Source organism: Ischnura elegans, chromosome X (genome assembly GCF_921293095.1).
Source record: "Ischnura elegans chromosome X, ioIscEleg1.1, whole genome shotgun sequence".
NCBI lineage: Eukaryota > Metazoa > Arthropoda > Insecta > Odonata > Coenagrionidae > Ischnura > Ischnura elegans.
The window spans coordinates 59,016,072-59,043,282 of NC_060259.1; the positions used below are offsets into that span (position 1 = coordinate 59,016,072).

At 37.0% G+C, this 27,211-nt stretch overlaps 1 protein-coding gene across 2 annotated transcripts in view; it reads right to left on the minus strand.

Annotated features, from left to right (window-relative positions):
• Positions 1–3,709: 3,709 nt before the first annotated feature.
• LOC124170842 (dynamin-binding protein-like) overlaps positions 3,710–27,211 on the minus strand; it is a 36,536-nt gene continuing 13,034 nt past the window's right edge. The window contains exons 7-21 of one of the 2 annotated variants that reach the window (XM_046549835.1): positions 24,961–25,146; positions 24,128–24,221; positions 23,802–23,970; positions 23,470–23,640; positions 23,204–23,353; positions 21,615–21,720; positions 20,347–20,477; positions 20,008–20,241; positions 18,270–18,422; positions 12,368–12,550; positions 11,993–12,175; positions 11,719–11,908; positions 5,777–6,108; positions 5,453–5,503; positions 3,710–5,318 (exon numbers count right to left, since the gene is read on the minus strand). In XM_046549835.1, coding sequence (XP_046405791.1) covers positions 5,136–5,318; positions 5,453–5,503; positions 5,777–6,108; positions 11,719–11,908; positions 11,993–12,175; positions 12,368–12,550; positions 18,270–18,422; positions 20,008–20,241; positions 20,347–20,477; positions 21,615–21,720; positions 23,204–23,353; positions 23,470–23,640; positions 23,802–23,970; positions 24,128–24,221; positions 24,961–25,146 — 2,516 coding nt within the window. In that variant the 3' untranslated portion in view covers positions 3,710–5,135. The remainder of the gene's footprint in view (positions 5,319–5,452; positions 5,504–5,776; positions 6,109–11,718; positions 11,909–11,992; positions 12,176–12,367; positions 12,551–18,269; positions 18,423–20,007; positions 20,242–20,346; positions 20,478–21,614; positions 21,721–23,203; positions 23,354–23,469; positions 23,641–23,801; positions 23,971–24,127; positions 24,222–24,960; positions 25,147–27,211) is intronic. The other variant, XM_046549836.1, reaches the window with a different exon arrangement.

Sequence of the window (27,211 nt, forward strand, 5' to 3'; positions counted from 1 at the left end):
GCCATGTGGGCTACATGTTCATGACTGTTTTTTTATTAGTTTAGCGATTGCCTCGATAATTGAAGTCTTTGAGCTTGTAAAATACATTGATAAGTCTTTGATCTTGTAAAATACATTGATAATTGACAGCAGTTTTTAACTGAAGGAATGAAATCATTAGATTCCACTCAACTATTTAGTAGTAGAGATGCATTTTTAGGGGTGCGTCGACAATAGGGTCATTTGCACCGCTCTCAAGTATTTCATTACATATAGGATTAGTGATAGCTTTTCAGGAGTATCTGTCGACAGGTATGTACTCCAGGCGGGAAAATTCAATAGGAAACCTCATCACTAGAGATGGGTTGGTCCCAGGGCCCGGTTCACAGTGCTGCCGGTTCTTGGCCTTGGAACCGGTATCGAGAACCGATTGCATAAGGTCGGTACTATGGAACCAGCTCGGAATGGTGGCAAGGATTTGAATTTGGCACCCAAAACTGAAATGATCTGCAGCGTATTCAACGCCAAAAAGTGAAAAAAAGATTAAAAACGCATAGACATATTACTTTCCGATTGCTTGGCATCCACATTTTTTTTCTTTTAAGAGTTGCTCGCTAACACGCACATTTAAGGGTTCGTCCATTTGCCACTTTTGCCAACATTGTACCATTTCCGCTTTCAAGCGAGCTGACTTTTGGCCTGCCACCGTCCACAACATGGCACCGTTATTTCAACTTATCACAGGCCTCAAAGTCAGATGACTCTAATTGCACTGTTGACGGCAAGGCGCCCATTTCAATCCAGCGCGGCGATGCGCCGTCTACGACGTAAAATACAGGCAATGCTACATTGAGGCCACTTTCAGACAATGCGACTTTTTGCCGGTCGCCATTCACCAGAAATTCAGGCGGCTTTCAGACGAGAATGCAACGCTGTGTGCCGTGACGTGAATGGTGGCTGGAGGAAAATCTTTTTGTCCAAAAGTGGTCTTACGATTGAATCATGTACATTTACCGTAATTCTTCGACCTACGAGAGACGCATCCCGAGAGCTTGTTTGCAAGTTGATAAACCTATGAAAGGCATTGAAAAGTGTGATTATCCTGCAGAATACAACACTGAATTACAAATAAAATTCGAGGAATCAAGCGAGATGGAGTGGAATTGATTCATAATGAAACAATGACTTGCAATTTTCCACAAAAACAAAATTTAATTCGACTCCAGTTTCGATGTTACTACATCATTTTCAAGGTACAACGAGGTACAAGGTACAAGGTTGTACCTTGAAAATGATGTAGTAACATTGAAACTGGAGTCGAATTAAATTTTATTTTTGTGGAAAATTGCAAGTCATTGTTTCATTACTGCATTACAATTTTGCCTTAGCTCACGGCCGCTCAGTTTATCCATGGTGTCGCTGTACCGGCGTGTTGAGCACTTTATTGTTGAAGTTATAAGAACTGTGAAAGTGAATCGCGCGAATAAGTTATCAATTAAAGTAACAATTTAAGCTACATCTCAGAATACAGAATATATTTTGAACTGACTCACAAGTTACAAAAAATTAACGGATGATGTCACCAGGTGTCGGAGAAGTTTCACTATTGATCCTATTGCTATGCAGTATATAAACTGTGCTCCAAGCATATTTCATGCAGCCTTTCAAAATCAACATCCACTACTACTGTTTTCAGTGAATGGTTGTTCAGTACTGCAGGCAATATTCCTGCCAAAAAAAGAATAGAAAGGATAAAAAAAGTTGAATTTTTTAACCAAAACCTGGAGAAATAACCAGTGGCTGCCTGATGTAATCAGACATATTGGTCTATCATGCATTCGTTAACAATGTGCTAATTAAACTTTTTTAATTGGCAAATAAAATTATGAAGATGATCTTAAGTTTTTATACAGAACTTCCCTGCTAATTGATATCTTTAGTCAAATTATTTCTATTCTTTTCTTGTGGTTTTTCATTTAAATTTGCCAATAATTCAGACAATAAGAGTTAATTCTTGAAACTAAGAATCGAGAACTGAGAACCAAACAGGGAGAACCGAAAAAATTTAAGAACATACTCATCCTTAAATTTAGGATGGACTCATTACATTAAATTTTCAATCTTGTCAGCAAAAGATGTCAGCTTCAACACTGCATTTAATGAAACATAACATGAAAGCCTGATTCGGGAAGATGTACACATGTTTTTGATGTCTCTAGACAGTCCTTGAAAGTGCACACATATCATATTCTATTTGGACCTAACTTTTGGCAATAAAAATTTCCAAAAATTAATACAATCTTCACGGACATCCTCAAAAACTAACAAAAAACACCTGAAGAGAAAATACTGATGAGATAAATGATTAATAAATAGAAAATACAGTAAAACCTCTTTATATCGTAACAGTGGGGACCAAAATTTGGGCATTATGATGTATGGAGGTTCACTATAGAGAAGTTTTAGTGATGGTGCACCATTTTTTCATATCATTCAGAAATGAAAGGCACTACTGTCTATAAAACCATTATATGTATGTGTTTAAACAAACATGCATGGATTAGTGAACATATATTTATTACCTATATACATAATAATTACAGAAAGCGTGCGCTATCACATGATTTTTACCTCGATTTGAGAGAAAATTATGAGATCTCTCTTAATTCAACAGTCATTTAAATTGATTAGGATAGTTAGATACCTTTGTTCTTATTTACTGTTAGGTATGCTCTCATATGGAACAAAATGGCCACAACTAATGATTAACGTGAAAATTACAGCATATTAAAGGTATATAAGAAAAAAATGATAAGGGTGAAACATTTATCACTGAAAATGCCATTCCATGTACATAATCGCGGCTGCATTAATGGTGTCTAGTTGTCTCGGTTTGATTTGAAGAGGTAGTTAGGCCGTCTCGGGGGTATCTCCTTGGTATGATAAGTGGAGGTTTTACGATATAAAGAGGTTCACTACAAAGAGGTTTGCCTATAAATTTACATGTAAATCTGACGGGACCGTAGGGATGGTATGATGTATGGAGGTTTATGATGTAAAGAGGTTCACTACATAGAGGTTTTACAGTAGTAAACTCGGGTGACCCATAGATTAAATGGATCCACCACCTTATTCAAGCAATTACATTTCCAAATCTTTGAATTTAGGCCTCCAGGTATTTGGTTTTGTGAATATACATAAAGAAAGAAATTTTTGTAGTAAGCCCAGTCCATCCCAAAAGCCATCCCTACAATACATCAATATTAACCCATTGGCTTGGTATTTAAATTGCGTGTTACATTAATTTAAGTACATACGTATTTCATACAAATAATATTTACATACATGAATAGTATTACAATCCTAGGATTGGTACACTGTAGCCTTCCATTTCTCCTTAAAATAATAAAATAAATATTTGTATTTAAATAAAAGTCTCGGCATTGATATTACTGTTAGTTTTGCATTAGGCAACCAATAATGATTAACTCAAGATAAAACACTGATGAGATAAATGACTAATAAATAGAAAATAGTAAAATCAGGTGACCCATAGTTTTAATGGATCTATAACGAATTTTCTAATTCGGCATAACAATATTTTGATTTGTCTATAAGCCAATGGGTTAACCTAACAGGTAATGGTCACAGCTGAAAATAATTCATTTTTCCCATATGATCCACTTCCACTGTAAAGTGTCATGGTTTACTTTTAAATCTTTTGCTCCACATGCTTTTACTAAATTTATTTCCTAAATTTCCAGGGCTAAGATTCTTCACACCAGTCACTTCAGCTTTTCCGCAAGAATACCTTGGCTAATATAGGCTGTGAAATCAGCCATTTAGCTATGAAAGGGTTAACACATGTCAAGAGTCGTTTTTATGTCATTTATATTACCTTTGCATTTTACTCAATGCATTACAAAATTTAGCCAAATAGAAAATCTTTACTAGGCCTTTTTCAAAATGATCTGGGTTATAAATGCCCTAAAGAGCTTTAAAGTTTATGTTAAAACAAAATCTGAAGCAAATTTGACACTCAAGTGCAAAGGGTTGAGGGCTGACAACAGAACGTCTTACGCATACAATAACATTTAAACGACAAACATGAAGGAATTCACATTTAAAATGTAGAAGATGATTATAAAACCTTTCTGTGAGCCATGCAAACAGATGCTTTGCGATAATTATTTTTTTGATGGCTACTTGAACAATGCCTAGCACAGAGTAATAAAAGAAGAAGCAATGCAAAGCTGTAAGATATGACATATACTGCCCAGAAAAGAGAATTGGATGCAGTACATAATTAAACAATTGATGCTAAGATTAACATTAACAATGACATAGTTGACAGAAGGAAACATACTTAAGTGGCAATCTTCTTCATCCATATCTCACACAGCAATCCTTAAAATATCCGAGCAAGTTACTTATACAATAGATAGATGTAATAGCAACAACCAAGAATAAAATCATTAACTTCATCTAATTACTCATAATAGACATTTAGCTTAAGTGATTGATAGTTATAAATGACACCATGGTAATTATGAGAGAGATTCGAACATTAAAACCATTCGGAAGCACTGCTTGGCCTTATGTAGTTCAAGCAATATGTAGTAAAATTTTAGAACTCGCATTAGAGTAATAAAATATTATGCCTTTAGCAAGATTTTTTTAGAGATAAAGAGGCAATGATGTACCAAAAGCAATTCAGGAAGCACAGGGCAAGAGATCAATTGCGTAAAATGCCACTTTTACCCATCACAGGCACCAATCAATGTCTCTGTATAATAGCACATTGAAAAAACTCAATATTCCACTTAAAACTCACTACGGCAATGAGGAAAAACAATTTTAAACAAAAATAAAAAATTTTGATTGCCAAAAAAGACTTAGACTTCATAATTGACTTTATCACATAGTTAACTAGTAAATCTGCTTCTGTCTTAATGCTCTAACGTAAAAAATATCAAAAATTATATTGAGCACAAGGGTGCAATTGATTTTACATGTACATATATACACACTTATATAAAATAAACTTTTATAAACAAACTATATTACACAGCTGTAAATACAATTTCTAACAATGTTAACAGATATAATAGGATTCATAAATACGTGTAAATAATTTTCTAACTGGCAACGAAAACTCAGGAGTACTTTTTCAAATAGTTTCCAGGCACATAACCAGATTGTCCATCACGGTTCTCCACCAGCCACCATTCAGAATTTCCACGGAGATCTTGAAAGCTTTTCACTTTTAAAACCTGACCTTGAGTAATATTCAACGTATGGGCACCATTTCCACTGAAGTCATACAGGGCATAGTAAAACTGTAAAAGAAACAATAAACTTAGCATCAAATTCATTCAAAGAAAAAAGAATACTACACATATAACATTATTAGTTAAACTTTTCTTTAGTAAAAAAGATCAAAATACTTTCACAAAACAATTCAAATAATTACTTGAGCCTCAGTACTGCTATCGTCATCAGGAATCTCTGCATACAAATGACTCTGAGGAATAAAAATAGCATTCCAAAACTTTAACTAAGGAAGGAAAGGGGTGGTACGGCATATCTAGATCTAATCATTGAAAACTAAATCTAATCATTGGCACCTAAATCTAACCACCATCTCTGAGTAACTAAACATGCACCAATCAATGGAAAAGCATCTAAGCCTAATCTAATATGTAACCCTAAATATAGCAATAAACTTCCAAAGCTAAAGCGAAAATATAATAAAAATAAATAAAATCTTGCAACAGAAACTTCACTCAAAACTCACCTGACTAACATTATAGGTGCTTTCTTCCGAAGGTTCCTCGTACCTGTGGTCGACAAACGATTTATCAGTATTCACTAATGGCACAGGTTTCGAATCTACCACTTCTTCGTATGTTGGAGGCAAATTATTGGTGGTCTCACTCTTTGGTCGATTTACTGCACCTCCATCAATTTTGGTATTACTTGGAATCAATTGTTTATCCACAGCCATAGAGAGGAGGTTACGGCCATTGCCTAATGACATAGCACCACTAGCACTGTTCTGATCAACCGAGTTATTTGCTTCTCCACTCATAGGCCCTAAGATAGCAGCTGGCAAAAAACCTTGAATACCTGGAAAAATTAAGGAGTGATACCATGTGGGTGTTATCATCAAATGAGTGACTTAATTTCTCTTGTAATATTATGGTAGATTAAATGGTGGAAACACGGTGCATTTTCATCAAAATTTTGAATAAGAACAGAAGCAGCAGTTCAAAAGTCTTCATGGTCATTTAAAAGTTTTATATTTACTTAAAGCTAAACTTCAAATTATTGGGCTAAAATTTATCACAATGTACTTTAATTAGGGTTGGCACTGAGCACCTATGAATCTGAAAGCTTTCCCAAAACATATCATTGTATTTCTTGGTGGATTGGGTTATATTGAGAGGCACACAACTACTGACCACACTAGCAACATCAATCTAAATATCAAATAAAATAATCCACAAACAGGAAGGTAACCATTTGGTGGATGCTCATCCTGACCATCATCGAAAGAATAAGGAAAAAAGTACTTGCACACTTTCACACTTGATATTCTTTAAATGAGAGCAATTTTGGAAATCAAAATAACATTAAAACACATAATATTATAAAATACACACTGAAGATTACATAATAGTGTCAGTCGACAAAAATATGGCAAGTATTATTTCTCCTTTCCTTTTTTTTGACATGATGAAGCTAAGTTCGTAACGATAGGACTGTTTAGAATGGATTGGAAAGAAAGCAAGCATCATTATCAGCCTAGTTCCAACAAATACTACTAAGAGAGTAGATATTTAGAACATATTCATGCATAGTATGGAGAGCTGCACAACAGGAGCTACAAAAACGGCAGAAAAGTAAAGACAGAGTTTACACTGAAAATTTTCCTCCACTACCAAAAAAAAGGTACATAGCTCTGAAACCTGGATTTTTAATATTTCTTACTTTTTTAGCTTTGCTAAGGAAAATTTTCCCTGATCAAATAAAAAAATCAATAGTACATACAGTAGAACTTGTTTAGTACGTTTCTGAAGGGACCGCAAAAAAATGATGCAAGAAGATAATAGCAACTGGGGTAATTGCACTCAGTGGGAAAGTCGTCATAATTACAATTACTTTCGGAAGTTCTCGTAGGATCGTCTTCCTGAACTCTTCCCACATTGAAAATCAAGAAAATTAGCACTGCATTGCAAAAACAGTGCCATGTGAATGAAAATCAATGTTTCATGGATATCCCAGAAACAATTACATAAATACAGCGTCATTCTCCCGTGATTTGCCACGGATATGTTTTAAGAGGGCAAGTTAAGCTAAGTAATTTCTTCTTTCTCAGAGAATATGACTATAATATACATGATATGATGATTTCTGAGAAGATAATTTGGTTGTTTTAAAACATCTTAAAAACTTGCATAACTTTATTTACCATTATTTATGGCAACCACCTTACGCATTCGTACTTGAAATGAAACCCCATCGATTGTTATATCGAATGATATATCGATATTGATACGACGATTAATAATGCACTTAAAGATTATTACAAGCATATTTTCATATTTGACTGTTAAAATTCACTTAAATAATTTGTCCAATGTAGTCTACTTTCTATTTCTTGTGCCGAGATCAAGTATTTTTGCGTTAAGCTTTGCATGAAGACCCAATGCATCGTCTGCTCCTGCAACACTTGTCAAGCAATAGGGTAGTTTCCTTCATCAAAGAAAACGAAAGGCATTGATTGCGATTCGTTACCCACCATTAGTGTATTCATAATACACAAATTATTTGGTTTTTGAAATACCGGTTTAGACGAATGGCAAGGGTCAAATTTTATCCTCATTTGAAAAAGGCCAGATTGGCGCCCATGCGATTCCACTCCGCATGACGTCACAGGGACCTAGTTTCTACACGAGAGGATAGGAGTTATGCATCGTCTGAGGTTACCAATGCAAGCATGAGGCACAGAGCTCAGGGAAACATGTCTTAATAATCACCTATTAAAACTGGCTAATGTCGGAAAGTTTTCTTCGTTTGATAAGGTATTAATAAACCTTTTTTAAGCCAAGCGCTACCGTTCAGCAAGGTACTCAGCTATCCGCTAGCATCCTGCGACGTATCAGAGCTAAGCCTCGCCTCAAGGTCACCTCACCGGGCGGGAGGGGGAACCAGAAATACGACGTACGGAGATATTTCCCGACATTCATACTTAAGCGTCGCGTTTTCGCGCGCTTGAAAATTTTCACTTTTCATTTAATCGCGAAAAATAGATGTTGTCATTTAAAAATCTAAAAGAGCGAAATACGTACTCCAGGAGTAATAATCTTTCGATTAAGGCAATAAAAAAATAATAGGAAACCACCCTATTGGCGCATGTACCCCTCACATTGCGAAATACATTTAGATGCATCACGGTTGTAGAAAGAGAAGTGTGGGATGAAAGTATGAAAGGTATATGGCTGAAAATAATAAAATAACTTATGAATTCGAAAGTTTAAACACCTTAACAAATATGAGTAAACGACTTGCGGGTTGCGTCATGACAAGTAATTGAGCGTACTACCCAGGAAAGCACCACTATGTAAAATTTACTAACCAAATAGTTTTAACTGTATTTTTTTCGGATGGTTAAGGGGGAAAATGTGATAAATAGGAATGTACTAACCAAGTTCCACTCTACCGCAGACTACTGATTATCCGGCTGCGGTTTATCTGTGTTGCAGATTGTCCATGCAGGATTTCACCTTACTTCGACTTTCTCCGCAGTCTTTATAAAAAAATAAAATCGGACGCAAAAGCACCAGGATATCTGAATTCATCTCAACAAGACTACACTGGGGTATTATTTCCATCAGAAACCCCTTTGTAAAATGGAATTATTTTATATACTTGCTGACAAGGATTTTTCAAGTTTACTTGGGAGGTTTGCACTGGAATTGCAAACGACGATCAGCGGCCGTAAAAAAAACTCTTGATTAATTTCAGAAGAATTCTCAATGATAAACCAATCATAAAGTGAGAGAAATGTTATCTAAGATCTCTTATTGTATATTTTATCTCGCAAATTCGGAAGTATGTAATGCCGTGGTCTTGCATGCGGTTGAATACAGCCCAAGGGAACCAGAGAATTCGTCGCACCTGGGCATGTTTATGCCTCGAGTAGTCAAGGTCAAACTGGAGGGGAAGGGAATAGTAGAAGTGAAGGCAGCGAGAGAAGTGGAAGTAGTGATAACATAAGTCATAAAATTTGCCATAAGTCCTGATTCCCTATAGCTGTTGCTGCGCGATGGCATGATTGCGTGCCCGTTACCTTCATGGGAGTTACGTGCTCCTTTTTTCAACCATCAAGGCACACAATCACGCTCAAAGATCACAGATTAGCAGTTGAATCCTGGGCAATTTGTGCGAGACAGGACTATGCGGCATGTTGCCTGACGTCTATACTTTCCGACGTCGCGAAGTGATTTGGAAGCATTCGAGCAACCCACTTTTCTGAATCCGCAATCTCGCAGCCACCGATGCATGGTCTTCAGAAATTAGGTATTACACGGAGCAGTAGAAGTACGAGTACAATCACGTTATCGCCGCTAAAAAGATCACGGTCAGGAAAAAAAAGCTCGTTATGATTCCAGAAAGCAATCTAAAATAACAGACAACGCGCGTGAATAATAATAGATTGTTTGATTTGCATAAATTTTGAAAATTACAAGAAATTAAAGGGTAAGTATGGGTTATTCGTGCCGCCTCTCCCCATCATTATCCTGGGTAATCGGGAGTATGCTGTATTTGATTGCATGTACAGGAAAACCTCTGCGTAACAAAACTCCATATTGCAAAATTTTACAAAAATCTCAGTATAGCAAAATCATGGCCTTGCTCCCAGGCCCTTCTCATGCATAATGCATGGATAACAAAGCTATCTAGAAGGTTAAAGTAAGATTTAATGGCTTATTTTCAGATTCTTATTGCACCTTATGTTGCTAAATTATAGAATCAACAACACTTTCAAGGATTAAAAAAGAAGCTAACTCCACAGAGAAGAGAAGGATAGGTACCACGATCATAGCAGGTATTCCTGAAAATGATCATTTCATATGATCATTTGAGGTGCAATTCAAGGATAATCCCATGGACTGGACAGTGGCATACCTTAAATGTGCCAAGTGCACATTAAGTGTGAAAATTTTACAGAGGAAAAATTATTTGCCTTGACCAGGATTTGAATTCAGATCCCCAGACAGGGTTCCCACTCTAACTACATCATTAAATTCACAGTTTTTTCCCAGGTTTTCATGGTCTACTTGTCATCAAATTCATGGTTTATAGATAAGGCATTTTAGGCAGAAATATTGATCATGAAACAATCACCGGCCGCACATTAACTAAAAATGTAACAAACACAACCATGGTTCCCACCCAAACTGAAACATAAAATTCACGGTTTTTTCCAGGTTTTCACGGTCTAGATGTCTTCAAATTCACGGTTTTTAGATAACTTATTTTAGGCAGAAATATTGATCACGTAACGATCACTGGCCGCATGTTAACTAAAAATTTAACAAACGCGACAGATGCCGTAAATGTAAACGCAGCAATGAAAGCCTCTCCTGACGTCGCTAGCAAAATTCAGCTCCGGCTTAAGTTTGTGAGCGGGAAAATGGAGGGAGCAGGGTGCCTGGGAAGTTAAGAAGTGTCTGAATTTTCGCCAGAGTTAATGAACACTTTGGTTACCAGTCTTCCGGCTTTGGTACAGACTTAAGGTCAATGTGTCATCACGGCACACGGACCAACAATTGCGCTAAGAATATACGAGTGCAGATAAATGCGTGGACAGTGTCTGCGCATGACTGACCTTGAATCATGACGGACATTTCAATTTTTCTTTTGCTCTTTCAATCGTAGTTCTAAAATCAAGTTTTAAGAGATTTTTTAAGGTTTCATGGCGAAATTCACGGCTTTTTCCAGGTTTTTTCACGGTAGAAAAAATTCACCGCTTATTCACGGTTTTAAGGTTTTCACGGTTGAGTGGGAACCCTGACAACAGATGCCTTGAATGCAAACACAGCAATGAAAGTGCTATCTCTAATTACTTCACCTATCATTAGCAAAATTCAGGCCCAGCTAAAGGGTGTGAGTGGGAAAGTGGAGAGAGCAGGGTGGCAGGGAAGTGAAGAAGTGCCTGATTTTTTGCCAGGGTTAATGTCTTGAAATCGCAGGCTTTAGGTCGATATGCTATCATGGCACATGGACCAATTAATAATTGCGCTTCGAATGCGCAGAAAAATGAGTGGACAGTACCTGCATGTGACTTGGCCTTGAAACATGATCGAAATATCGATATTTCTTTTAATCTGTCTATCGTAGTTCTACAATCAAGTTTGTGAGATTTCTAAGGTTTTATGACGAAATTCACGGCTTATTCACGGCTTTAAAGTTTTCACGGTTGAGTGCCCAGAATTTGCCCCACATGCTCTACCGCTAACAGTGCCAAGACATCATCTTCCTCTGCAGAGTTTTGTCGATGTTACAGAGTAAAAATGATCATGATTTGAATTCAAGTAGTTTTCGACTTACAAAGCCAAAATAAAAATATCTGAAGACTGAAATCTAAGAGATACAATGACCTAGATGACTGACAGAACTTCTATGACTATTCCCGCATTCATGGAAGATAAAGTTCACCGATGCTTTTACCTCCAGAGTCCACGAACCACCGCTTGTTGTTTCCCATCGGATCTTGATTTTTGATCACGGCAACTAAAGTGCCAGCGGTAACTGGCAAGTCAAGTGGATCTGCCCCCGAGTAGGAATCTTTTGCGACAAACAATTTGTCTGGAGGATATCTGCTCTGTAGATACACTCGTTGGCTATAATTTTGTGATACCTGCAGCAACAGGAAAGAGTTATTATCAATGGGTTAGCTTCAATCAACTCAAGTCACCATAATTCATTTCCATTATTCACAAACCTGCTGAGAGCCACCCACTTGACTACTACCCAGGATTGGAGACTTATTCTCACTTCTTGTCTCACTTGGATCAAGCGAGAAATTTTTAGTAACAAAACTGAAGCGGCCAATTTGATTGCTCACTAAACTATGCTTGACACCAAAAACTTCTAGAATATCACCCTGAGACTGAACAAGATGATTCTGCAACAGAAGTAGCTTCATTTAGAATCTATAGCAAGAAAGCACACATCATACGAAATATCCAATTGGAAGTAAAAAGTATTGCATTAGAGGATTCTTTGTAGGCGTACCAATGAAATGACACCTTCAATAATGAATGCATGAGTTATCAAAACGCTAAGACCTTTAAAGCATTGCCATACTGATACACACCTCACATAATGACAGGTACAGTTTAGTTGCCCTTCCAGTAAATAACTTACGAGCTGAAATGAATGCTGCAATACACTCCATGAATAATTCATAAGATATTGTGACTAACTTCGGCAACTCTTCCAACAGCTGAGAGTTTAAGGCATCATAATTGTTTTTTGACATTAAAATCTCATCTTGAACCTGCAAATAAACACATCGTTACAAAAGAGCATCACATAAGCTCGTACAGGTGCACAAGAAATAATTTATCCTTGACGAAAATGAAATTGACTCATTAAGTTTCCCTTACAATGAAATGATTGCAGATCCCAGGGAGTGGAGGAAACTCCTCAGGGAATTGGCTATGGAAATAACATCTTGATTTAAATATATGTATTATAAATAAAAAGTTCATAACCCTCTTACTGCTAACTTTCCTCTTAAGGCACTAGCATGAAATTCTGAGATTAATTACATACAATTTATCATTTTAGGAAAAAAGAAACATTATGAAGCTATATTTTGTACATAGACCAATTAGTGTGTTCCTTTTTACTCAACATTTTAAGCAGAACTAATCCACTGAATCAATAATGATAAACAATGTTTACATTATCTGATAAATAATTGTAACTATTGCATTCCCATTAAATATAACTAGTATATGATTTGTGACATGCTGACATAGCCGCCGATGGCATGAGGCATCTGAGATGCAAAAGAAATACCCTGCCCGCACTAAGAGGGTTAATACCAACTACCAGGTCTCCCAAAATTCAACAGTGATGGTCACTAAAACATTTACACAAAATGCAAAGTTATCCGGCAGAATCATTTTAAAAACATATTAATATTAATGCAAGTGGAGTTTGCACTAAGAATAAGTATAGCTACTTATTGCATGTATTCATCTTGGGTTTTCATTCTGGTAAGCTGTCCCATTATGTTAAGTCCTCTAATTAGAAAATTCTATTTACGAACTTTCAGAGATACAAACATTCCAAATATTGAAGCATGCCCGAAATTGTAAATTTGGCACCTTTCAGGTTTGCTAATGCAATGTGGTGTGGTGTAGAGGAACTCACTTTTTGGACACAGTCTAAACAAATTATCAATTTAATCATTGTGAAGACAGGTTTTGCATGCTCCTCCTTCCCGTGAACAGCAAACTAAATTTTTTCAGCTTCAGCTACGTAGCACTCGCAGCTAGATCAGTTCGTCACAATCGTGAATTATTGCAAATTGTAATGCAGTGTTGCATTGTTCAGGATAACAACAATTTTTGATGCCTTGCATTCAGTCTGCCCACCAAAGTTGACCGATGACAGCACAAAAAGACAGGCGGAGAACCCTGTGCCAGTAAGGTTTGCAGCCAATTGCAGTACGGTTTGCAGCCAATCGCAGTACGGTTTGCAGCCAATTGCAGTACGGTTTGCAGCCAATTGCAGTCTCCCAAACGCACCTCACACCCTCCCCTCGTCATACAAAGTTGTTACATGCATATGAAGCTCCAAAATAAACCCGAACCACCAAAACAAGGGATTCGTCCTTTGAATCCTTTACGCCCATCATCTCTCCTGGCTCCCTTCATCACGGAAGCCTATCGTTTACATGTGACATGGCCCTTTCTAACCCGGCAATCTTGCCCCCTACCCCAAACAAGACCCCTCTGTCTGTCATCGGACAACTCTCAGCGGTCAGACTGTAGGTTTATCAAATTACAAACAAGGTCTCAGAACGCATCCTGTTCCTATGTCGAGGATTTACTGTATTGGTATTGAAACTCCACGGGGTCACCGGGTGGAGAGTAAGCCAGTGCGGTCGCGGGTCATGGGAGTAAGGGAAATACGGAACTCGCACGCAAGAGAACTCAACGCATGTTGTGAGGCAGTTGTTCCCGGACGACGAGAGGAGAAAAAAAGGAGGGGAAGCAGAGGAGGTGTCAGTTTGGAGGTGAGGCCTGGTGGCTTGCTCTCTCTCTCTCTTCAACCACGGCGATGAAAGGATCTCAGCCAACCTTGCCTGGCGGAAGGTTGGCGGTGGCCAGAAGGGCTGATTGCGTGGTGGAACGACGATCCCAATTCTGAGCGGCGGTCTCGCCGGAACAGCTGATGGAGTTTCGCCGTGACACCGGAAGTTATCCTGGAGTTCCACCAGGACATCAAAGTTGTGAGCCCCAAGTACTTGCCCTGCCCGTAATTTGTCGTGTTGAGTTCTCTCGCGATTTGGTATGATGTGATTGAGGGAATGGGGGTATGTTTTCCGAGTTCCGTGTTTTGGTTTGCTTGGTCGCGGGCGGCGCGTTACATGTGCCGATCATTTCGCGTTTGCTTCTTCGAAATATTCATTTTCATCGCAGGCTTGGTCTGTTTCTCTGTTAATAAAGGTAATTAAGTTTCATGTTTGTTTGTTAATTCTTAAAATAAATGCTGTTATAGATAATTGTGTCCCGACCTTTCATTTGGCAACCTGTCACGGTTCCTCGGACGAGAAGCTATTTCACGACCCAATTTACGTTAGCCTGGTATTAGTTTAGTGGTGGCGTAGACCGGAGGGACGGCGCCCGTACGGTTACAGTATAATGAAGTTCTCCAAAAGCTGTCACACACTGCCCTTGTCCGTTTTACACCAACCTGGGTTATACTGTATTGGTTAGTGGGGATGGAGCAAAGAATGCAGGGACCAAACACAGCCTCTCAACAGGCAAGCCTCGACCTTTATCACTCACTCACACACACACACACAATAGGACAGGACACTCACACAGGTTAAAAATGCCAAGAGAATAGGCTCAAATGAGCAGGTCAAGCAGTGTTGCTCCATCCACACACACCAATACAGTGTAACCCAGATTGGTGTAAAAAGGACAAGTGCAATACATTATGGCTTTTGGAACGCTCCATTATACCTTTTCTATTCAAGGCCCTAGAGCTCAGCTCCTCATACAGTAAGTCCTCAACTTACAAACGAACGGCTTACAAATTTTCAGAATATGAACATTCTAAAGCAGGGGTCTTCATCCTTTTTAAATGCAAGGGCCTAAAATCGAATTAACGTCGTCCAGAGAGCCACAGTGCTCCATGTCTTTTTACCACCACATCAATGAAACAACTAAAAAAAACATAATTTCAAAGTGATATAATATTTATTTGTTCAATAGTTCAATCAATCAATGAGATTTTTGAAATTGTTTATTTTTGATGAGTGTTTCGGTATTTGGTTTATGGTACAATATTTTCTATAGCCTCTAGGGGCTGCAAGAAATTAGCCGGTGAGCCCGCAGGTTGAAGAACTTTGTTCTAAAGCGTGCCCAAAATTTCAAATTTGGCACCTTTAAGGTTGGCCGACGCAATGCAGTGTGGCAACTTACTTTTTGAAAGAGAAAAGAGAAACTTACTTCTTGGACACAGTCTAAACAAAGAATCAATTAAACTGTTGAGAAGTTGGGAACTGTGCAGCATTATGCAGAGGACTTAGTGTACATATTTATTGTCTCATTATTGCCTTCACTTCTAGTTCTGGATCATTCCTCATCTTTTCTCCGAGCACAAGAAATGATTCCCACTTTGAAACATAAGGAGTCATGGAATAATTCACCAAGTTGAAAACGCAAGAGAAATACATACAATAAAATCAAAGGAGAAGCACCAGCTTTCATATTTAATCATCCTCATGGCTGAGAGGCCTCATAAGAAAATAGAAAATGGAACTGAAGTTCACTCAAGACTAATAAATGCACCAATAATACAAAAATTGGATGATGGCTCCCATGGAGAAGTTCATAAGTCACAACTCATCTTTTGGAATGTCCTCTGCAATAATTTATCTTCTTAACCCACTAAAGTAGTTAGTAAGTTTAAGCGCAGATTAACACAGAGGACATCGTTAGAGATAAGCTAAACTGGGAAAATGTACACAACCAATAGTATTTTGAAAGTATGATTTCAGAGTAAGGCCATGTCCCAATACAGATGGGTGTACCCTGCACCCTGTGCCCTACCCGCCCTTGGGGTACCTTGCGCCTTTCGTGCTCTTCAAACCTCCGCTAACGCCAAAGATGGAATTGGTCATTTTGCGAATCATAAACAAATGAGCAACGGTTTCCACAAACTCTTATTTTATGCTAACCCAACCATAATAAATGGTTTTTATTGTAATAATTGTTACAAAATGGTCCTTATCACAGTAAGAAGATAATGATTAAATAAAAAATAGCAAGAAGCCTTCAAATGCTGCTTCATTGGTTTTAAGATTAAGTCATATACATAAATATACTAATGTTTATCACAAGAAAAGAATTCCTCAGCGTAATAAAAGGATTGTTAAGATGTCACGAAGGTTATATGCATCTAATTTCTCGGACCATGTGAGGTTCAAGGGTACTACCACTTAATTATGGCTAGACGGGAATTCGGTGATATAATGACAAAAATTTTCATGAACCAGTACCACAGTCCTTGTGCCAGCACCACTACCTCCAGAAACCACTCCACTTGATTGAAATAGTTTTAATAGTATGATCAGCTGATTACAAAAAGTAATCTTGATCGTTAGCTAGGCGTGCTCAAGTACCTAATAATACCATGCCAATTCCTCGTACAACACACCCTGCATCAACACAAGTTGATGTTTTGAGGAACAAAATGAGAATACACGCTACAGGGATTAGGTAAATGCATGCTTCATCCAAATTCATGAAAAACTTGTTTAAACATATTCACGCACATTTACGATTAGAATCTTCACTTTTCTTTTTATTATGGTAAATAGTTTAATCTATCTCAACTTGAATAAAGAGAGAACACGTTTTGCAGGCAATTAAAGATAACCTTCTTAAATATCAAAATTTGTGGAGTTAATTTCATCTGATAACAACAATTTCTTTGAGCTGCAATTGCCAACAAACTAAAATTAAAAATCTTAAAACCTTCCCGTTCACAAAATGGATGCATATGATACGGAAGAACTAAGATTACCTACTTGCACCAACATAAGTAACCTAAGTAACCATTATACAAGAACCCTTATGTCAATACCTAGGTTGATGCAAAATTGAATCGGACAAACAATTACACCATGATAGTACATGGTTCAGAGATGGAGATATAAGTAGCCGTGAATAATGTGATGTTGAGGATGCAATTCACATCATGCCAATAAATATTGCTTATTTTTGCTAAATACATACCTTGTATAAAGCGGCATGTAACCTATGCTTTGAAGCAATAAAACAGCAAGCTAACCTTCAATAGTACGAAAGCGAGAGCACATGGGACGTAAGACACATTTAAGGATAATAGCTTCATTAATTCGTGCAACTCATGCCATGAATTTTAATTAGCCCTTCAAATTATGCAAAAGCATTATTTAGTTAAGATGACATAAACGAACAAACCATTCCCTTGACGCCAATCTTTATGGAACGGACTTTTGTCCAAATATTACGCTTTATTCCACACAATTATTATGAAAAATTCCGTTCATTTGTTTAAACAACATTCACTTAAACAGGCATGCACAATCGTAAGTGCTTAATCCATTCCACTAGCATGGTTTTCTTCCATCCTTCCATAGTGTCGACCGTCAAAGGGCACGTAGGTACCTTCTCGTACCCATCATGCCATTCACTCCACGCGCCCTTCAAACCCTTGCACTATGCATATTGGGATGACCCTAACCTGATGTCACTTCCTGAACATGACGTCAGCAAGGGCACCAAGGGCACATAACCGTGGATTGGGACACAGCCTATTTTTCAAAAAATAGTTAAATATTTTATAAACATTTTTAAAGCCTATGGCAATTTCATGAATGGAAGAATATTCATACATAGTCGAGTATCCTCCTCTACATTTTTACAGCACATAGCTAACACCATTATGAATAATAAAGGAAGACAATAAAGTTAAAAAAAACTCACAAGTTTCGAATCCCTATTTTTCTCAGATTTTGCTAGACATCGATTATAATCCAATAATTTATCATTCCTCTTCTGAATCAGCTTCTCTGGCCCTTCGCACAACTCAATCAAGGCATTCAATGGTCTCAGCACACGGCTGTCGATGTTGCTTTTCTGTGAAAATCAGAGCACACAAGACCAACTCAGGCACAATTAAAAAGATATTATCATTATTAGCTTTGAATTTAATCAATATAAATTACTTTGCCAGTATTTCCACAATCCTGTTTATGAAAATCTTTGCATACATAAAGTCATTTGAAATTTCAGTCACAAAAAATATATAGTCTGGTATCATATTTCATTTATGAGAATGAATTTTCATCAACTACTTTTTATGAATAATATCTCCATGAAGATAAAATGATTTGATAATTATAATCCTACTCTCATCAATATCCAGAAAATAATAAACCAAATTATACAGTTTTATAGCACCATTTAAGATCAAATGATGAAACAAAAGCAGTTCAATTTACCAGATTATCAATTAACAATCAAACCTAGTCTCATGACTGGCAAGTCACAAATTAGGAACCTCCTCTTCCATGTACATACACACTATTGTTATCAAATTCTCATGGCCCACAGAAGGGTTTGATGATATACGTAGTACCTTCAAGATACCTGAAATCAATACAGTAGACTATCGTTAACCGGAACAATGTTATTATGAAGTTCTCGTTTTTACCAAGAAAATCATTGGTTCCGACAAAAAGGCTAGCCCAATCTATAGAATAAGAAACTTTATTACAAAATTATCCTTATTACGAAATTACTACCTCAGTACCGGTTCTAGCGGGCATAAAATGGAAATTATTACAAAGTTCCACAGATAAGCAACGGCATTTGGGTGGATTTACACTATGCTACGTAATAATCATTACCCTACATTAGAGTTCTCTTCGTGCACTGTGCCCAAGAGCGTCAATTATGGTTCTTTCTTCAGCGGGAGATACTTCAGTATCCACGCAACATCATATAATAAGCTTCATTCCTGTGGAATCATTGTGACCCACTCATTACCGATCATAAATTGGCAGTACAATACATCCTCCTCGGACAAATATTTGACTTTCCGAGGTACAAACATTCGAAAAATTCTTATGTGCCCAAAATTTCAAATTTGGCACCTATGGAGTTGGTTGATGCAACGCAGTAGGTGTAGATGAAATAGTCTGATTAAAGTATCAATTAATCCGTTGTGAAGTCAGGAACTTTTCAGCGTTATCCCTGTTCTTCTTTCCCGCAAATAGCGAATTTTTTTCCGCTCCAGCCGCATCACATGCGCAGCCAGATTAGTTCATCAAAATCGTGAGTAACGCAAAATTGTACTGCAAAGTTGCATTATGCAGGATAACCACCCTTTTTGATGCCTTGCATAAATTTGACAACTTATGAACAAGGTCTGGTAATGCATCCACATAGTATGTTTGGATTTACAGCATTTTTGCATAACCTAATCGCGTATATCATAAACATGACTCAGAAGCTATTCCGCAGCGGGACAATAAGTACAGGAGATTAAAGAAACAATGAATTTTGGCAAGGTATGTTTTTTTGCAATACCTAAAAGAAATGCTCTAACGAAGTTCGTTATTACAAAACTTCAGTTTTTCGGTCACATGTACTTCGTAATAACGAGAGTTTAATCTAATAAATTAACATTATGAGAACAAACATTAAAGGAAATACTCACAAATTCAGCTAAGTATTTGGAGAAAACAATTTTTTGTGCCTCTTTGAACTCATTTACTCCACTGCATTTATTTTCATCAAAACACGTTGAGATGATTTCACCACAATTACATTGGCAAGATATCACTTCCTCCAAGCCACAGTAAAATTGTTCAACATTCCTCATAAAATCTTTCACAGATTTTTCTAGAGATCTAAAAAGCAATTCTTGGGCATCAAACTCTGGATCCTTGGCCTGCAATATTTCCATAATTTCATTACACATATTAATTAATAATACAAATTAAAATAAAACATTCACCTATTATTTTGCACTCATGGAATAGAAAGAAATTCTTACTGCTACTCCTATTCCAAGGGAGGATGATAGCTTCATTCCTAAGCGTGAGGACTTCTTCAAAACTGAATGTAGAGAAAGCTTTGACATTCTATTGGACAAAGTTGAGTTTCCATCATCCAAATACTTGGAAACTGAAAAAAATAAAAATAAATAGCCCAAATAATAATTAATGTAACCTCTTTTTACTTCATACACAAAATCAGATAATGAAATTTTTATTTATCACACCAATTTCAGAATTACCTCCATAATTTAATGATTATTTACACAGTATGGGAAACTTATTCGTAATTGCAATAAAAACCAGCCATGCCAGCCTCAGTGGCAGCAGGGTAAAGTCCTCACCAGCCTAATAGGAGGTCGCGGGTTTGAGTCTCGTCTAGGTAAGTTACCCCTATCCAGGGCATGGTGGTTTGTGTACGTTAAACAGTTAACATCTTAATCCTTTCCCTGCTGTTCTATCTCCGAAAACATTCTCCTCACATGCGGCGAAAAGGTTAAAATGCGTTTCATGGACCCACGGAGCAGGTACTTCCAGGATGGGTGTGGTACACCCTCCGAAGGGTCGCTAATCCGCGGCCCTATCCTCGACGAGCTCACCCACGCAGGACCGTCTCTTCGTCCCCACCAGCGGGGGCCTGCCTCCTGAAAAGTGACCACTCTGACTGCAATTTGAAAATCAATCAATCAATCCGATCATCAAAAAATTATTGTTTTCATCGCACTCCTGCCAATCAAGCAATCAAGTACGTCTTTCAACCGTGTTTCTACGATGAAAAATAACGATTTTGTTAACTTTGCTAAAAACGTGGCTGCGGACAACCGGAAAAATGGTCATTTTAGCAAAGTTAACAAAATCGTTATTTTTCATTGCAGAAACACGGTTCAAAGACGTATTTGATTGCATCATTGGCAAGAGTGCGATGAAAACAATCATTTTTTGATGATCGGATTGATTGATTGATTTTCAAATTGTAGTCAGAGCAGTCACTTTTCGGGAGGTAGGCTGCCTGCTGGTAGGGTCGTGGAGACGGTCCTGCGTGGGTGACCTGGTCGAAGATAGGGTCCCGGATTAGGGACCCTTCGAAGTGCTTCGGCGAAAGTGCAGACCGCATAGTAGGGAGGAAGAAAAAGTACGTCCACAGCAGTCTGCCGTGCAGACGTACTAGGTACGTCCACAGCAGTGAAAGGGTTAATAAACCCAATGTAATAGGCTGTATAGTGCTGGTGGAATGGAAAAAAATTAATTTAATTGAATAAACACTCACCTAGATCTTTCCGACGTTTGAATTCATTGATGTGCATGGCAACTTCTGTCATTCTCTTAACAGCCTCAATAAGAAGGGGCTTATCCTTGTGAGAATCCTCAGTATACTGTGAATACAAATAATGACTCTATTGCATACTTACAACAGTAATTAAAACTTAAAATGCCACTCACTTTGGCTGGTAACAGAATGTAAACATAATCCAATGACTTTGAATAGTATGTACCCATGTACCCATTTTCCTCAATAAATTAAAATCTAAAGATCCAGTAGGTAGACACTTATTACCCTCAAAACACTATATTCAGCGATAAGCGCTTACTTATCATTTTTATAAGAAAGAATTTCAAGAAATCCTCAAAGAATTTGAAAGAGTTCCATGAAACAAATGCAGTTCAAAAACAATTTCACAGAGCAACATAAAGTAAACTCTTGATCATCTGTGTTCAAATTACCCTTGCTGCACATAATCCATGCACGAGTTTCACCCTTCTTCAATGTTTTCCACATTCTTAATAAAAAATAAAATCAGATGCAAACACACTAGTGTTGTCTTATTTTAATGCAAGATTACACAAGGTTTATTATTTCCATTAGAATTCCCTTCATAAAATGTAATCATTTTCTTTACTTGTTGACAAGGAATGTGTCAAGTTTACTTGGGGGTCTGCTCAAGCATTGTAGAAAACAATGAGCGGGGGGAAAAAAACTCTTGATTATCTATAAAATTTTCATCTTTGAAATATTGAAAATGTTGCGAATATCATTTTCATGCTTTGATTGCACACTGTGAGTATAATGTATATGACTTTGGGATGTGTGGCCACATTCTCCACCTGCATCCATACAAAATTGCAAGGCAAGCAACCACCTAAGTTGATACAGAAAGGTTTCACTGTATTTTACTTCTGTATCATCCTTCTTCCATATGAAAATATTTGTGCATGTGTTTTTCCTGTAGGATAAATAATTAAACATTCTTCTGCAGTCTTTGAAAAAAATATCATTAATATGAGGGTGTTAGAAGACAAGGGGTACAAGTGGTTTCTTTTTCTAAACAGAGCTAGGAACAGAAACCAGACAGAGAAAACAAATGAGATCAGCTAGATATTTTGTAGTGAACTTGATTTTTCACTCGATGCCAGCAGAGAACAGAGACTGACTCACATCCCTTGGCCACCAAATTTTAGTGTATTTCTTTTATCAATTTCTGTAAGTAAGTCTATTTAGAAAGAAAATCACTTGTAGCCCTTGGCTTTTCACCGCCTTCTATGCACAATGAAGTACATATTTTCCACAACCACAAATCTCATTATGTTTAAAATTTTTACAGGAAACGTCAGCATATTTCAAGTGAAATATCCCTTTTCCTGTTCAATTTACACATGTTCTGCTCACTTAATACCCAGGAAACTACTACCTGGGCTATTTATTTCACTAAAAGCTCAAGGCTTTTCTACTTTCACCCTAAAAAAACAATAATTTGAGGTTTTTGTGCAAAATTGCTGAATTTATTATGAATTAACAATTAAGTTACCACTGAACCATTCCAGGTATTCATGAATAAAAATATTATATAAGCTACCTACCTTGATAAGTTCATTGAGAATCAATGGATATTTGAGGATCCTCTGAACTGGCTTAATTAAAATGGACCCCATATCAAAACATGCAATCTGGTACCTCAAAGTTTCAATACCTTTGTTGAAAATCTTTTGAATACTTTCATTTTCTTCATACTGAAAAAAATGAACAAACACCACTCATGATTTCATTTACTAATTAAAATGCATAAAGGAAGCATAAACAGACTGATGTGAGAGCCATGACTTGAGATAATAGTCATACAGCATACCTTTTCCAACAACGTCAGAGCTGTGTCATGGTTCATACAATAGCTGCTATAAATAGTTTTCATATCATCGGCAAGTTCAAGGAAACAAGGACCAATAAGTTGCTCCTCGTCCTCTTTGTTTTTCATGGAGAAAAGAATTTTATCCAGCAATGTCTCAGCAATTCCCATCACCTGAAATCATAGTAAGTTGTTAACTACACAAAATTGGTATGGACAACCCGAAATTAAGTATGGTAGACTAATCATCAACAGACAAAGGTATGAGAAATTAACTCTACACTAACTAATGCGACACAAAATATCATATCAAATAAATATCTACAGCGAATTACCTCAATTAGATTCCCAAATATGCCTTCAACATCAATTCCCCTAGATTCTAAAAACTCTTCATTGTGCAAATTAAATGTTTCATAGGTTAACTTCAAGTCACGCACGTATTCCTTTTCTGTAATCGCTAACTCAGATATCACATTTTGTCGATGCTCACTGTCTTTCACTCTGATTAGAGATACATCACAAGATAATTGGAAGAAAATAAAAGAAATATGTTAATGTAAAATTTGACAGCAATATTAAATCACAGCATTAAATGGTCAAATGCAACAACTGAATACAAAGAAATAATGACAAATCGGATAATAACTAGGACTCCAACCTTTGATCATTTTGCCCAGAACTGGATTCGCCACATGCCTCATCTGGTCTTGTTTCTCTTGATGCCAACATCCTAGAAGCGTTTGAATTAGACCCTGCAATAACAGATTCATATATTTTAGCCCCAGGTAATCAATTGTGATTTAAATTGATTCATCATTAAAATACATAAATGAAAACGCTTGGGTGCACTTTCTAAAAAGTGCGATGAAATTTTTTCAGGCTATAATCAAGCAAATTTAAAGAGGAGGCTCTTAACTTATACCTTCTTTGCCCAAAACTTCAAAATGAATTTATATTGAGGCTTTCATCTGCCATCAGGGCAACATTTTCATTACCTGACCTAATAGAATGAACTGATATCACTGATTCTCCAGCACAAGAATCACTCAAACCAGCATTACTTTCACTATAAAGCAAATTCAACAGGGCTGAGGGATTTTTAAAAATTGTTTTCATTATTAATAAAGACCTATTTTTCTCTCATCCTTTATCGATCGTTACTAAAATAGATCCTTCACCCATCCTTAACGGCCGAGATGTTACCACTTATGGTACTCTTAGCCTTAACAAAACAAATTTCTGGCTGTATGTCAAAAGTGTTAATGGCTAATTCATCACTATGCTATTCACTCTTGGGCAAAATTAAAATAAAATTTCAGCTCTGAAAGAATCTAAATGACATTATTTACAAGACTGAGCTTTGATAGTTAAAAATATTGACTAGAAATCATCAGTATGACTTTTTGCATGTTCTAAATATTTGATGACACATTTAGTACTTGATAAGAGTGACCTATCAACTACTTTGGTAGACAAAACATTATTACTCACTGGAGAGTGCAGGTGATAAGCGTTTTTTCCTTCGTATGGTTCGCCTCACAGGTGTTTGGCCAGGTACAGGGATTGGTGGAGCAGGGCGATGTGGTGCTCTATCAGATCCTTGTCTCCTGAATTCCACCTTCACAGCTGGAGTCTCACGGGAATGAAGTTTAGAATCCTCTTGCAAACTTTCACCTCCTGAACACAATAAACCCATAACATAAAAAGACTCATCACAATAACGTCATCCTACTCAAAAATATTTGAGAAAATAATTTACAACTGTGTAACTTCTTACCAGACCAAATATAATATTCTGAGCCCATCACAACATGGCTTCCAAAAGGGTAAATCCACAACCACACCTCTATTTGACTTACTCCAGTCAATTTATGATTCCATAAACAACAAGGAAATCATAATTGGTCTTTTCTATGACCTGTCCAAGGCATTTGACTCAACTGACCATTGGATACTCCAGAAAAAACAAATGGAAATCGGACTGAATGGAGTGGTGTCAGAGTGGATAATGTCATTCATTTACAATAGGAAGCAATACGTACAGTTAAAATACCACTTTAAAGATGGTAATCTAAGTACCGTATTTCTCCGAATATAGTCCCCCTCTTAATATAGTCCCCCCCCTAATTTTTAGGCTTCAGTTTCGGGCAAAATTTAAAAAATGTGTTCGAATATTGCCCCCCTTTACTTTTACCTTGGGCATTTTTGGAAAAAAGGGGGGACTATATTCAGACATATACGGTACATACAAGTTCCAACCGCTAAACATCACCAAGGGGGTCCCACAGGGATCCATTCTTGGCCCTTTGTTATTCCTACTCCACACAAATGAGTTGCCAAGTATGATAAATATAGGCAAGTTAATTGCCTATGCAGATGACACTAATTACATACTCAGTGTCCCCTCTCTAAAGCTAATTGAATCTGCAGCAGATCAGGCTGCAACCGAAATGTACAACTGGACATCCCAAAACAACCTTTTACTGAATCTCACCAAAAATTCCTATGTCATTTTCCATTCATATCAAAAAAGGATCGAATATCCAACAAACAAGATAAATAATTAGCATATCAGACACACAGAGTTCCCACTGTAACTGAATAATAAAATTCACAGTTTTTTCCAGGTTTTCACGGTCTATATTTCGTCAAATTCACGTCTGTTTTTTTATTTTAGGAATAAATATTGATCACGTAAAAATCACCAGCCGCAAGTTTATAAAAATTTAACAAATGCAATAAATGCCGGCAATGCAAACGCAGCAATGAAAGTGCTCTTTTTACATCGCCTATCGTTGGCAAAATTTAGAGCCGGCTAAATTTTGTGAGTGGGAAAATATAGGGTGGCAGGGAAGTGAGGAGATGTCTGATTTTTCGCAAGGATTAATAAGCACTTTGGTTACCAGTCTTCCAATCACAGGCTTATGGTCTGTGTCTCGTCATGGCACACGGACCAATAAATGCACTTCAAATACATGAGTGGAGACAAATACGTGGACAGTGTCTGAGAGTTACTGACCTTGAAACATGATCGACATGTTGATTTTCCTTTTGAATGGTCAATTGTAGCTCTACAATCAAGTTTGAGAGGATTCTAAGGTTTAATGACAAAGTTCACAGCTTTTTCCAGGTTTTTTCACGGTAGACAAAATTCACAGCTTATTCATACCTTGGTGTAACCTTAATAGAAATCCTAGACAGGTCAAATCATGTTGAAACTTTGTCCAAGCAGTTACATTCACACATTTACTTATTAAAAAATTTATATGAAACAGTACCCCTAATATTTTGCTTGTAATATATAATGCATACATATATTCTAGGATAAAATGTGGTATCCTATTTTGGGGAAAATCTTGTCACAGTGATAGAATTTTTTAACTAATGAAAAGGGCAGTTAGAACAATTGCCAGAATCTCAAACAAAACTTCCTGCAAACCCTACTTTGAGAAATTCAACCTATTGACTCTTTCCTGTATACCAATCTTAGAATCTGCCACGTTTGCCAAATCCCATCCTGAATTATCAACCCTAAACAATCAGGAACACAATCATTACACACATCCACGTACCTATATACACTACAAAAGAAATAACGTTTGTCTCACCGATCACAGTCCATACCATACTATATAGAAGGTACTGAGGTCCCACACATACCATAACCATTAGAATGTTGTAATTTCTTTTTGCGAATACAATAAGAGTAGATATAGATGCTAACATATCATGAGTCACCAAT